Raw genomic sequence first — 14,325 nt, 5'->3', positions numbered from 1 at the left:
TTCTCTCGCTGTGCCTGCCATTTGCTGCTTTCTTACCTTCAGTTGTTTTGCAGTTCTCTGCTAATTCTGATGACCTTTTTCCTTGTTCCCACTACTAGCTTTTAAAGCCAGATGGTTTGCATAACCCATGAGAATATACTAATTTATGTTTCAGCACTTTCATTTCTCATCTTGTCCTTTCCACAGAATGCTTTTCCCTCCTTTTTTGTTTCTCCTCTTATAGTGCTCAGATTTCTCTCAGTGTCGTCAAAATTGATTTTTCTGAGGTAAAGGGACCTTTTGGCTTAGTGAAACCACTCTCCTGCAAGACATAAACAGTCATGTAACAGACCTCAAGAGCAGAAATGTTCAAAAAGACCATCCAGTATCAATACATTTTTCTGAAATTTGTTTTCTGAATCAAGTATTGCCCTTTTTGCATCTGAGTCACCAACCTTAACCACAAAGGAAAGGAGGTGACTTTGCACCAGTTCTAGAAGCAATGATTTTTTTTTTTCCAGCATAGAGGTTCATGGTTTCCCACAGAGCAAAACTGAGAGGACAAGAGTTGTCTGCAGCTGTCTGTAAGTGCCCCTTGTTCTCCCTAGCCCCCCTGCCCCAAGTTTTGGAAAAGAGAAAGGAGGAAGGGCTCTGCTCTTCCAGGGTTAGCCTGTTCTGTGGACTTTTGTAATTTGCTTTTCTGCTCTATGGCAAAGCCACTTCATGTACTAAATTTGTTACTCTTTTTAAATACCTCGAGCATGTCTCAGTCTGGGCAAAGGTAGAGATGAAGCATGTCAGGTGTAGTTAGAGCTGTTTACCTGAAGGTCATGGGAATCTGAAACTTCAGGAAGAATAAAGTAGATGTTTAAGTGAAAGAGGGGGCTGGGACTAACATCATATGGTGCAGCATGAAGCTGGCTGTCCTGGCCAAAAACACATCCCCCTGTATGGAGACATGGCCCCTGTGCTGTGCCACCTTGGTGGCTGTGATTAAAGGCTGAGTATTGCTACAGTGAATTTGTGAGAAAAGGAGAGCCTGTGAGCCAGGACAGACTCCATGAGCTTGAGACTCCTGATCCCTCCTGGCAGCCTGGACCGATGCTCCCACTTGCACAGAGTGATTTAGGGACAGGAGGAGGAGGATGAACGTGTCACACATGTGGATGCCTTCCAGGCAAACTCACAGAAGTGTTTGTTTACCTGAAGGTTCTTTAAATCCTTTGGAATAGCCAGTAATTTTCTGTACCGGAGAAAGCATTGGTACACAAACAGCTGCTGAGGAGACCACAGGGAGGATCCACTCAGCTGGCACATGTTTCAGGACAAAACTTTGATAGGGTGGACTGGTTTCACAGAATCCCAGAATTTTTAGGGTTGGATGTCCCTTCCAACATCTGGAGGGACATCTGGAGATCACCTTGCCCAACCTCCCTGCCAAAGCAGGGTCACCTGGAGCAGGTGACATAGGAACATGTCCGAGAGAGTTTGGAGTGCCTCCAGAGAGGGAGACTCCATGACCTCCGTGGGCAGCCTGTTCCAGTGCTCTGACACCCTCAACGTAAAGAAGTTCTCCCCCTTGTTGAGGTGAAACTTCTCGTGTTTCGGTTTATGGCCACTGCCCCTGTACGGCTCCATTGTCTCCCCGTACAGGTGTGTGAAACAAGCACATTAACTCCCTTCCCATGCCCAGCCATCTTTACGGGGGCTGCCGGGCAGGATCCCGGTCCCCGCCAGGGCCGGTGAGGGCCGGGGGAGCCCCAGCGCTGCCCTTGCCCGGGGGAGCCGCTTCCCCGCGGTCCCGGCGGGGCGGGCAGGGCGGAGCGGGCGGCGGGGAGCGCTCCCCCCTCACGGCTGCCGGGCGGGCCGGGGCGGGGCCGGGGGCGGGCGGCGCTGGTCGCTGTCCTGGGTGTTGAATCTGCTGCGGCTGCCGGAGCCGGGGAGCGGCCGCGGGAGGCACCGGGCGGGCGGGCGGCATGGAGTGAGGGCTGGCGGCGGCGGGCAGGGGAGCGGGGCATGCGATGGGCCAGGCATGATGGGGACGCTCGGCTCCGTCCTTCCGCTGCTGCCGCTGCTGCTGCTGCTGCCGCTGCCGCCGCCGCAGGTGCTCGCCGCCGCCCCGCGCATCCAGCCGCCCTCCGCGGGGGCCGCCGCCGAGGCGCGGATCGGTGAGTGGGGCCGGGGGCGGGGGGCGCGGGGCTGGCGGGGAGCGTACCCCGCGCTGCTGCCCGGGAGCTTCCCCGCTGGCAGCTCGGCAGGGCCCCGGCGGCCGCGCCCGCACGGCGGACGCTGAGGGGCCCGTCCGCCCGTCCCTCTCCACCGGCTCCGGGTAAGCGGCCCCGTCCGCTCGCCCCTCAGCGCCGGCTCCGGAGCTCCGTCCCTCTGGTCCCTCAGCACCGGCTCCGGGTAAGCGGCCCCGTCCGCTCGCCCCTCAGCGCCGGCTCCGGAGCTCCGTCCCTCTGGTCCCTCAGCGCCGGCTCCGGAGCTCCGTCCTCTGGTCCCTCAGCTCCGGCTCCGGAGAAGCGGCCCCGTCCGCCGGTGCCTTCGCACCGCCTCCCGCTGCCCGTGCCCGTCCCCGGGTCTGTCACGACCCGCTCCCGGCCCCTCGCCCCTCCTGCCCCCCGGCGTGTCCCGTCTCGGGGGACAGCTCTGCGGGGCGGCTCTCACCCGCTGGCCCCGCATGCTGAAAACTTCCGCTCACGAGGCCCCTAAAATCGAGGTGCGCCAGTGGCGAGTCCCCGAAAATGCTTCCAGCCTCCACATATTTAACTCTTCTCCCGGTTTGCTGGATTCAGCCCACCGAACTGCCCGTATATTTGAAGGAGACAGGAAATCTTCGGGCCACAATCCCCAGATGCTGCCTCTGGTGGAGTCCCCCCTCCAACTCGTGCTGCTGGAGGTGCAAGTCAGCCCTGGCTCCGGCTTAAGGCTCTTTCAGAGCCGTCAGTAAATCCCCAGTGCTGCCCAGTGCGGACCATTAAACAGCCACTTTGTGTTGAGACATTCTTGACCGACTCCTTCTTCATTTAGAAGGTACCAGCTGCACTAAACGTCCCCACCTAGGAAGTGACCCACACGGGCATGAAGGGATCCTGGAAACAAACTCTGTCTGTTTCAAATGGATGCAATTCTCCCGTGACAGTCTCCCTGGCAGTTCTTTCCTTGCATTGAGACATTCAGCACTGTATGCTCACCTGAATTGTCTATTATATTAATATCTATTTATAGAGTCAGTCCCATTTCACTTACAGTATCTTCCCAAAGCTCACTTTAAGTCAAGAAGGTCATGACTAGGAGAATTTTGTATTTTTTCGCATTTTAACATCTACCTAGGGTGGTTATGGAGATCAGAGTGAAAGCTAAACAAACTATCCCTAAGAAATCTTTTTCTAAGACCAAAAAATTAAATTCCTTTAAGAAACAAAGAAAGCCTTCCAGAGGAATATTGCTGCAGTTTTCCTCATGTACATTCTGTTTATTAGGAAGGAATTAAAATCAGCTGACCATGTTTATAATGAGGCTTCAGTCAAGTGGCAATAAAAATGAGCTATTATGCTTGCTGTAGTGATGCAAGGTTTTAAGGAGAAATGGCTTGGACTGAATTTATCCATCCCTCTTCTCTCCTGGTTGCTATAGATATAGACTGTTTCTCCTAATCTGCTGAAGAGAAAGCTTGCATAAAAATATTGCAAGTAATAGCTGTAATTTTTACCTCTAATAATGCAATAGCCTGCGCTGTGCTTTCGAAGTAGTCAGATTTTGATTCTGTCTCCATAAACACAACCTGCAAATCAGTTTGGGTCACAGAGTATTTTTTCAGTTTGTTGTGGCTGAAACACAAAAACAATGTGTGTGTTTGTTACTTCCCTCCAGCTTCCCTGTGCTCTTGCCTCAGCAAGGATCCCTGCCTGCCAGTTAAGGCTGTCCTTGCATGGAAGGGACTGGGGGAAGAGCAGCCTTGCTTTTACACAGTGAATCCACTGCTCAGGAGGAATCATTTGGAGGCATTTGAAAGGCAGCAAAACAAGCTGAGCCTCCCTACTTCTTGCTGGGATAGGGACCTCACTGATATGTCAGGGATCTCTGTGAAAGATGGGAAGGGATTGTGTTTGACAAGATGCAGGAAAATGTTTGCATTGCTTGAAGTGAAACAGTTTTAGCTGTCTCTTCCATTTGAGTTCCTTTATTTCTTTTATTGACCAGTGTTTCAGATCTCATTAATCTTGAGTTCCAACTATTTATTATTGTAGATTCTGTTCAATTTTGGAATACAATTTTTAGACACAATCAGGGGACATAACTGTTATTGTACAAGGTATCCAATTTTTGGAATTATTTCTGCTTATATGTAAAAGATACTAATTTGGTTTTTTTCTTGTGCACAGTCTCATCTTCTTTAAATGAAAATTGAAGACAGACAGATGCACATGAGACCTCTAGAATGTGTGCTGAAAACTGTCCTAAAAGCAAAGTAATTATAGAAACATGTTTTTATTGGTTTTTTTCCCCATTATTTCAGGAACTCTTCCTAAAAGTTGTTTGGGAAGCAGGAGTTCATGACCTTTACCATTTCATGGAATGGATTAATCCAATTTCATTCTTTTCCTTTTTTTTGTGGTCAACTTTTATCTGCACTTTCCAGTATAGTGAGCATCTTTAAATGTTGACCTTTAGTTTGCAACATAATTACAAACTTTTTTAAGAAATTAGAAGATTTAAAGTTGGAGTTAACCAAGATACAAGATTTGGACTCCTGCTTCTTCTACCTCTATAATTCATGAAGCTTTGTAGATTCTTCCTGCGGTGAGGTGTTTTGTTAAGGTGCAATTACCAACACAGGCACATATTCTTCCATTTCTTGACATTTACCTTCATCATTCATCATTCTATGATGATTTATAGTAACATGTTAAATGGGAACAAATAAGGAAAAGTAAAGTCTTTTCCCTCTCTCTTTTTCTTGCCCAGGTCTAGGCCAGGAGAGAGATTCTTCTCTTTTTCACAGAAAAAAAGATCAGCTGAGTACATAGTAGTATTCATTAGTCTTTAATGAAACACTGGGGTTGGGAGTTTAATATTCTAAAGAAATCTTTATTAATTTATGAGATACAGTTCATTTAGGATTGTGGAACTTCTTTTGAAGTGTTTTACAAAGTAATCATCTGTGGAAAAATACATCCTGATCATGTTTGCTCAATTGCAAAGATTTGGGTTATTCCATTCTTGTGTTGATGGTCATAACACTAAGCAGTACCTTCAATAAAAACTGCAGCTCCAACTACTGAAATATTTTCATTGCTCAGCCTTTTAAATAGACTAATTGATTCAGAAAGTTGCAGTGTACTTTATTTTCATTATAGGTAGGCTGGGTGAGATAGAGAACCCAATAACAAAGTAAGCTGTGAACATTCTTAATCACGTTCTTTCATTAGTACTAAACCACTGCTGCTTATAGCAGAGGTTGTCCTCATATGTTTCAGGAAAGAGTAAATGTGCCTGCTGCAGTGCCTTCACATTGACCTCTAATGTGTAAAACGATGCTTATAACCTTCAGTGAATATAATTTTGCAATATAATTTGATCTTTTGTGCTGTGTGCAATCCCATTTTTCAGTATGCATTTTCATATTAAATGAGTACATTGATATGTTGTGGAAATTTCCAGAAACATTTGTTCCACACACTACGTAAATTTGTTCCGTAGCGTGTGTAAAAGTTCCTTCAGAGTTGTATTGAAGTAATCACAGGAAGAATTTTTGTCTGTCAAATGAGTGTGAATTTACTTTTTAACTTGCTAACAAAAAGACAAGTCACATTTCAGCTGGTAAATATGAAATATAATCTTAAACCTTTAGCTGTGAATTCCTGACACATACAGAGTCTTACAGTTCTCTAGGATTTAAGTGTAATTGAGGATAGAAACTTTACTCAAAGACTTAAAAAATGTTAAGTTTAGTACTTTCACAAAGTACTGTGTGCATATTTAACCACTGAAAAAAATATTTTAGAAGTGGGTTAGGAGTTGCAAGTGGCTAAAGTTGATCAGAATTAAGAAACTGCAACAGCAGGGACTTCAGTTATTATTGGTGAAAAGCATTTCTCCAGTGTTGATTCTTAAATTGGTAGAGAGTTAAATAAAAAGTAGGACAGGTGAAAAAATTATTTATTTAGATTTTCTGCATTTCATTCAGTGTTTTGAACACTATCCAAAGGAGGCAGCAACAGAGATGCATTTCATCTATGGATGTCACAAGGGAATGGCAAAGAAGTGTGTCTTGGTTTAGTTCTTGTTGGATGGATGCTACCTTAACAAAACTACCAGAGCTGTTGTTCTCAGCCACCATTGTTAACTGCTCTGAAGCTCCATGAGGAATGGAGTTTTGCCTCTTGCAGCAATTGAGCTGAAGCTCATTGAAGTCAACATCAACCTTCCCACTGACTTCAGTAGCATTTGGACCAAAGTTCTTGTTTGGGGCTGGTAGCAGACTGGCTGAGAAAGTAGGAGAATTAGAGTTTTACCATCTGTTCAGTACAAAAAAAAATTGCCTGACTTTCCAGTTGCATTAATTTGGAACTTCTCATAGGCACTCTGGTTTTTTAATAATGGCTTTATTTGATGTAATTATTGATGGTGGAGTGTAATTTATGATATACTAGAAAATAAAAATAACAGCAAAATAATTTATTTAAGACAAGGATATGTGCTCAGAATGTGAAGGATTCAGTGTAGGAAACTGGTTTCTCCCCTTCATCAAAAATATTTTTGCATATCCTAGAAATGTTTCTTAAGTTATCAATTACATTAAAAAGCAGCTTTAAGGTAGATTGATATCAAGGCATGTCTATCTGTCAGTTCCACTGAATTACAGGTAAGAACATGCATTCATATTATTGGCATCATGCCATGACTGTTCTCCAATAGATTTTTTACTGTAACTTGTTTGTGTTCAGAGTTGCAAGTGGACAGGAAGTGAATTATTTTCTATCAGTCAAAGGAAGCAGTTGCAGGGTGCTCTTAAGGCTGTCCATAGGATTGTTGGAACCCAGGACATCCCTCTGGCTGTCCTGAGCAGCCAAGACCCCTGCCAGGGGGCTCAGGGACCCTGGCACAGAGCCCAAGATGCCCCTGTGGTTTTGATTATGACCTGTGGAGCAAGTGACCAACCTTGGATGAAGATCTGCAAGCCACGACACCTAAGTAGAATGGCAGTGAATTTATCACAGGTTGAAAAATAGATTTTTTGGGGTTTTTAGAATGGAGGTTCAGGGGGCAAGATGGAGGGATCTGGGTGTGTCCAGCCTTTCTCCTTCTTCTTCTTGGCCTCCATCTTCTGCTGTGGTGTTGGCACTCACAGATTGGTTTAGAGTAGCAGCTCAGTGTCTAACACAGGTGACAGGTATTGGACAGTAACTGTAACCATTGTACAGCTAGTTTATAGTATAAAAACATAACACTGCCCCAGGGGCAGGCAGAGTGCCTGGACTGTCTTGCTGAACGGACCTCGGCAGGACAGGAGAAAGAATTTTATAGATAAGGAACAATAAACAACCTTGAGACCGAGAACTGAAGAGCTCTGACTCCTTCTTTGAGCACCAGGCTGGGAAAAGAGACTTTCTAACATTTCTCAGGGTCACTCTGAGCAGCGAGAGGCCCTGAGATAGGATGGGATTCCTTGGGAGTTTTTCTGTGTTCTTGTTTGTCTTACTGACTAAGAGAAAACAGAGAAGTTTTTGGCAAGATTATCCAGTCTGTGCTTCCTACCTGAGTGTGCCCCAGCCCTTCTAAAGCTTCCCAGAGCACACCATCATGGTGCCATGACGTCAGCCAGCCTGCTGAGGGAGAATTGCTCCTCCTTGGATCCCGGAACATTTGGGCAGCTCTGCTGACACAGCCCAGGGCAGGTCATGTTGACACAGTGCTGATAGACAGGCAGTGGCCTGTGTACTTTGTGACTGTGAGCAGTGTGGGTTACAGACAGCTCTGTGCTGAGCTGCCATGGAGAGGAAAGTGCAGCTGCAGTCCCTGGGGGTGCTGAGCTCATTGAGAAGCAGGAGCTGAGGTCCCCTGTGTCAGTCAGATTTCCACTGCCTGGAAAGAGAGCATAAGAACATGAGCTCAGATGTAGGTGGTTGCCATCATTCATATGTATCCAAGTCTGTAAGAAGGCTTGTACAAGTCAAAAGGCATTGTATATTCCAGCTGCCCGAGAATGATACATATTGCAGTCTCATCTCACTGACAATGTAGCCTAAAATTTTGCTAAAATCTCTGCAGTTATTCTTACAAAATCAGTGTATCTACTGTCTTGCCAAAACCTGTGTTGGTGTTTAGGCAGATTTGGGAGGAAATTCAGTAACTGGAGGAAAGATTGATTTGGTTTTGGTCATAAATTTGGCAGAGGATGGAAAGTCACCAAAGGCAAAGATCACTGCTAGCTTCCATCACTGGAGTGCTGAGCTGGATGTGGATTTGGTTGGGCTCAGCATGGTCAGTATTAATAGTCCAGGAAGGCAGTGAGTAATATTGTTGTTGGTCAAACAGTTTTATATTTGCAAATGAGGAGTAAGCAGGTGAAGATGCAGATGAAGAAAGGAAGCGAGCAGAAGAGAAGCCAAGGAATAGAGAGGAGCGTGTTGGAATGAGAAATTAAATCTTTAGAATAGGAGATCAAAAATAGAGATTAGTGAGTTACATATGATCTGTGAAACTGTAAATTTAAGATTAAATCGAGTTACCTTTTCTCTTGGAAGAAACAGTCAATTGCAGCAGCAAACCTGAGATTTTCAGTTTATGAGTTTGAGGCATGAGAAAATGAAGGAAGGTGATTAGAAGGATAAGGGATTTGCAAAATAAAACTATCAACTCATTCTTTCAGGCCAAAGCTGTGGCAAAGAAATGAAGTCAAGAAATGCCTATACGCTATGAGAAACTGCTCTGGGAATAGAAAAGATTTATTTCTCTTTATGTAAGGGTTGGGAATCATCTAACTAAATGTAATTAATTGAGCTAATCACTCTAGGCTCCTTTTAACCTATTTCTAGTTTATAAATTTCAATTAATTTTACCCAACTGTACATATCCAACACAGGTCAGATAAATGTCTCCCTGAGTGCAGCTATTGCTCTCCACTTAGTATTATCTTAATTCATTTTCCAGGTTAGGACAAGTACCTGTAAATATCTACAAGGTGGGTACTGCACTTCAGCTCTTCAAAAATCACATGCTCAGGTTAAACTTGGGGAGAGCTGAACACATTTGGAGAGTGATTCACCTGTCTTTCCCCTCTAGGTGAGACTAATGAAGTAGCTTAAACTAAAGTTAGGTTTCTTGAGGCTCACCAGCTAGATTTCTTCAAAACCTTTCTGACATCTTGCCAGGGAGCTGTGTAGGGAGGTTTTGTGAGTAGTCAAGCAGGTTTGTCACATAAGGGACTGAAGTGAGGTGGCTGATGGATAATTGTGATACTTGAAAGAAATTTCTCTGAGAAAATCAGCCTCTGGTAGTTGCAAACAAGTGAAGAGAACCTCCAAATGAGACAGAGGAGAAATGGGCATAACAGAATGAGCAAGCAAAGGGAAAAAAAGCAGGTAAATGTGCAGGAGGTCTGCAGGCAAGACAGGGAAGAAGGCAGGGGAGTCTGGTAGCAGAGAGCTGAAGGAAGGGGACCATGAAGAGCTGAGTTAAGGACAGTCAAGGGAATGGATGTCAATGTGTACATAAATTAATGAACTTTTTAATGTGAGTTTTAGGGCCTTTATTTGTGAGGTGGTGGAAGGGTTCTATATCTACCTCTACCATTCCACAGTGTCAATACATTCCTGCATTCTCAGTAGGAGTTTGCCATTCAGAACAGCTGCACTCATCCAACAATTAGGGAGTTTTAGTTCTTAAAAGATTAGAGGAACTTTATAAATTTTATTCTTTTTGAGAAGGAATTTCTTGAGAAGTAGTTTAGTAAATTGCCACATCTTACTGTGATTTTTTCCCCTATAGTTTGTTTCAGCAAATGGTACTTAAATACCACACCTAGTTTGTTGATACACAGTGTCTCTGGACAGAGGGTTAGTGCTTACAATGCCTACCTATTTTGCTTCCAAGTAACACATTGATGAAACAAGCTGTTTTTACATGTAAAATGAGTAACTAGAAGTTTTATGGGAAGTACAGCTGGTTGTAGTGGGTGTAAGGTCTCTTCTTTCAGTCATAGCTTAGCAGCATGCAAAGATGGTTACATAAGCTTGAAATCACAGCCAGCAAGAACAAGGTAATGTGCAGAGATAGTTGTGCCTCCCAAAATGTCACATACTTCCAGATGTCCTCATAGGAAACAATGCAGCAGGGATCAAACACACACTCCATATTGCAGTGAACTTAAAAATTTCAACAAATCTCAGGAAATATCCAGACACCTGTAAGCCCCCCTGTTTTACTCCCTCTTCCCCAATTAATCTTTGATCTCTCGTTTGAACCTCAACATATTCTGCAAGGTACCTTATGAAAATCAGTCGTGGATGCTGAATGAGGTGTTTTGAATTTCTGGTGCACAGAAATCTGCTCACATTATTCTGCAGGAGATGATTACCTGTCTGTTGCTGCCCTAAAAGGTGTAAAGATGTTATAACCTCTTCTCTTCCTATTCTGCTCTGCACCAAGAGCAGAAATTGTCTTTTCTCTACAAGTTTTTAGTTGGTTGATGCAATTCAGTTAAACTCAGAGCAGTTGTTTAAGGAAACAACTTTACTTCACCTGGAAGGTCATGCCTCATCCTCAGGCCTGAGGAAGAGTTTGTGTGTTAAGCAATTGCCTGTGGTTTTTTTTAACTGCTACCAGCCTGCAGCTTTGCAGTACAGAATGGCAGTAACAAAATTTTATGCTATTCCTGACAGTGACTGTTGATCTTGCTTTTGTAAAGGGTATTGGTTTGGATGAAATAAAAAAAAATGGACCTAAACCACAGCCTTTCTTGAAAGCAGTGAAACCAGTGCTGGTATTGGTGCTGGTGTCCATGACATGGCAACAGGGAGACGGGTTTTGAGGGTAGGATTAGTTTATGCCACTATTTCTCTTAAGGTCTCAAAGGCATGAAATCTTGACTTGTGTCTGTGTAAAAGATAGTCTCCTGTTAACCTGGCCTCTCTTACAGAGTAGATTCATTCTATTTGCACTTTATTGCTGAATTAAAAAAATAGCATCAAAGATTATAGGCCTTGATTAATGTGGATAAATCACCACCAAATAATGTGAATGTCTATTCTATTTCTTTTAAGAATGTATACATTATTGTTTATTTGTCTTGGAAAAATGGTTTGTTATAATTTTAATTTGTAGTGTGGAATACTTTATATATAAAATACTTTCATTTCAGCTTTATTTGATCTCTGTTGTGGTAGATGCTAACTATCAAATACCTTCAGTGAGCTACTACTCATGAAATCTTCCTTCCTGTTCTAGATTTCAGCAAAGCTCAGTAGTCTCAGTATGTAGTCAGTCAATGCTTTACTCAAAGTAGCAAAATCTTCCACCAAGCCTCCTCTGAGACCGGGCCACACCTCCCAGCCCAGCTCCTCAGCTAAACACTGGCTCTTATCTTCCTGGCCTCAATCTGTGGATTATGCAACTCCTTCCATTTGTTGGAGATGGCTGTACTCACTGGTGACTATCCCAGTTCTTACTTTAACATCCTAAAGGAAGAAAAACAGGAGAGGAAAAGGAAATTTGGGAATTTAGTCATCTGTCCTGACTGTTTAGAGATAGCTGAAAACAAGATACCAAGCTAAATATCATCAAGCATTTAGGTAGGTCACCTTGGAAGTAGCAACACAGTTGACAGACATAACTCCACCCCAAATATTCTTCAGTGCAGAGTATTCATTAAATTTTGATTTTTGCTTGGTCTGTATTTATTTGTTTGGCTGTGCTTCTTCTTTTTTTTTTTTTTTCTCTTGAAAACTGGGGTCAGGTTCTGCAAATTTGTGTTACCTCAATTTTAAAGTTGTTAAAATATTCTTGTTAGTACTACCTACCTGAAAATTTATTTTAGTTAACTAGGTCAGCTCATAATTACAGTTTACCAACATATGTTAGATGCAGGGGATAAATTCCAAGGACAAAAACCAGCTATAAAAATTGTATATTCAGAATAAATGTGACAAGAATGAAAACTGAAATTTTGAAGGAAAACCCAAAGTTAACTGAAGCTATCCATTGTAAAGAGCTGCAGAAAAAGAAAACAATCATGTTCTTTGGAAGCAATCACTCACATTTTCAGACAATAGAAAATTTATAATGCTGTAATCAAGTGGCATTTGAAAAACAGAATGGGAAGGTTGTTTTAGTACTATATGTGCTGGGTTTTATGCTGCCCAGCAAAGATCTAGGGAAGAGGGTGGGTTCTTTTCTGTCCATTTGCTTTTGTTTCTCTGAGTAACACCTGCTCTAATGAGTTTGTAATCTGAAAGTAAATAACTGAGCAGGGAGGAGGAAGTGGACACAAGACACAGGCTGGAGAATAAACAGCTGTCAAATGGCTGCTGTTTCAGAAAGTGGAACACACAGGTTTGATGGAGAATCTGATACAGCTTGAATGAAGGAACTGATTGCACCCAGTTGTCAAACTTTCCTAATTGAAGAATTACTTGAGAGAACTGTTTGCACGGTTTAGCAGGTAGGGAAGAGCTCTGAAAGGATCAGCTACCCACTGATGGTTGTAAAAGGAGTGTGGTTGTGCTTCTTTCTCTTGCAGTTTAGGGAGGCTCATGCCAGAGAGTGTAAATTAAATAGTAGGGCATTAACAGGGGATGAGCTTCACCTAAGTCTGCATGAAACTGCCAGAATCTGAACTTATGTTACATATGTTTGGCCACATAACACTCTTGTCAGTCTGGGTCTTTCTTTTTGTCCATCTGGAATTAGAGTAACATCAAGTTGCTTTCAGATGAAAGTTCATCCCTGCACAAGGAGATTCTGCTATCAACAGAGGCATATAAAATACAACCTTTAATAAGTGGTTTAACCAGTTTTCCTGACTTTGTTTCTGTCTTTGGTGTAAATTAGAGGGGTTGCATCAGTTCCTTTTGATGCCACTGGTATTAATCCAGGGTTCCTGGATTTAATGGGATTTAAGACACCAAATATTTAAACAGGGCTTGCCTGATTTTATAGAATATGTTTAGCTCTATTTGAGACAAAGCATTACCAAATAAATATTTGAACATTTTCTTTCTAGTCAGTTTTCCATTGTCTCTGTTGTAGTCCGAAGATAGACTTGGCTCAGAAGCTCCCATGTTTCCTTCTATTTGACAAAGATACTCTGTGTAATTCTTCTCAGTGTGGGGAATTCTTCTTGCCAGATGATGGGCTGTGGTGGTTTGATGGAGTTCCCTTTCACACCCCTGATCCCACAGAATGGGTGTGAGTGTAACCTTGTGTGGAAATGTCACTCTGGGAAACGAGGGCAGTGTTCTGCTGGCCACAGCAAAGTCACTCCCCAGGCCTAGGCAACATTCATGTTCAAATGAAAAGCAAGTATTCTACTCCATGCAGAGTTCAGTAAAACAACTATGATACAAAAGAATAGGTGCAGAGGAAGATCAGATAACATTCCATAACCTGTAATCTTTACCAGACTGTCAGAGTAAGGTAATTATCAGAATGTTTAATTACATTTCCCAAGGACAGATTATTTTTGGTGGACTCTCATGCCCCAAAATGCATGCTGACTTTACATGAAGAACCTGCTTTTCTGCTGTGGTTTCTCTTGGGAGAAGGCCCATTCATACCTGGGATTTCCACCCACCTTCCAGCCCTTCAGCTCCTCTCAGCTGTGCTAACAGAGCTCTGTTTGACCAGCTTCGTCATTGCCGTGGAACTTTTGGAAAGTCCTTCCCAGTTGCACAGATGTCAACTAAACACCACTTTGAGAAAAAGGAAAAAAACAACCCAAAACAAAAAAAGGAATCCCCCAAACCATTTACACACTGCCAATACAACTCTTCCTGAGCACACATTATTAAGCTGAGAGTCAGAGTACTCCTATATTATCTGTTATGTTGGAGTCAGTATGCAACAGTTGCTCTTTTTCTTAGTTTTTGTAAGTAAAAGTTGAACTGGCAGCTCTGTTGGAAATATATTAATTTCAGTAGTTTCTTACCACTTCTTTCCACCACAGTATTTTAGATTATATTTATTCATAATTTATTTTTAGTCACATTTCATTTGTGGATAATGTATGTCAGTTATTATGATATTTTCTTCACTTCATAAATCAAAGAAGAGCTATTTCTGTAATAGTTTATTACCTGAAAGCTGTGATTAAGCCTGTCTGTTTAATTTTGGTACTGATTGCCA

General features: G+C 43.0%; 1 protein-coding gene across 1 annotated transcript in view; it reads left to right on the top strand.

Moving 5' to 3' along the window:
* The first annotated feature begins 1,855 nt into the window (after positions 1 to 1,855).
* The window catches only part of PTPRN2 (protein tyrosine phosphatase receptor type N2), a 635,649-nt gene continuing 623,179 nt past the window's right edge, over positions 1,856 to 14,325 (top strand). Inside the window, exon 1 of the mRNA XM_077191900.1 lies at positions 1,856 to 2,147. Within this exon, the coding sequence (XP_077048015.1) occupies positions 2,012 to 2,147 (136 nt within the window). The 5' untranslated portion in view covers positions 1,856 to 2,011. The remainder of the gene's footprint in view (positions 2,148 to 14,325) is intronic.

The sequence above is a fragment of the Agelaius phoeniceus genome, chromosome 1, assembly GCF_051311805.1.
Source record: "Agelaius phoeniceus isolate bAgePho1 chromosome 1, bAgePho1.hap1, whole genome shotgun sequence".
Taxonomy (NCBI): Eukaryota; Metazoa; Chordata; class Aves; order Passeriformes; family Icteridae; genus Agelaius; species Agelaius phoeniceus.
The sequence above is the reverse complement of the archived record's forward strand: the minus strand, read 5'-3'. Positions and strand labels throughout refer to the sequence as shown.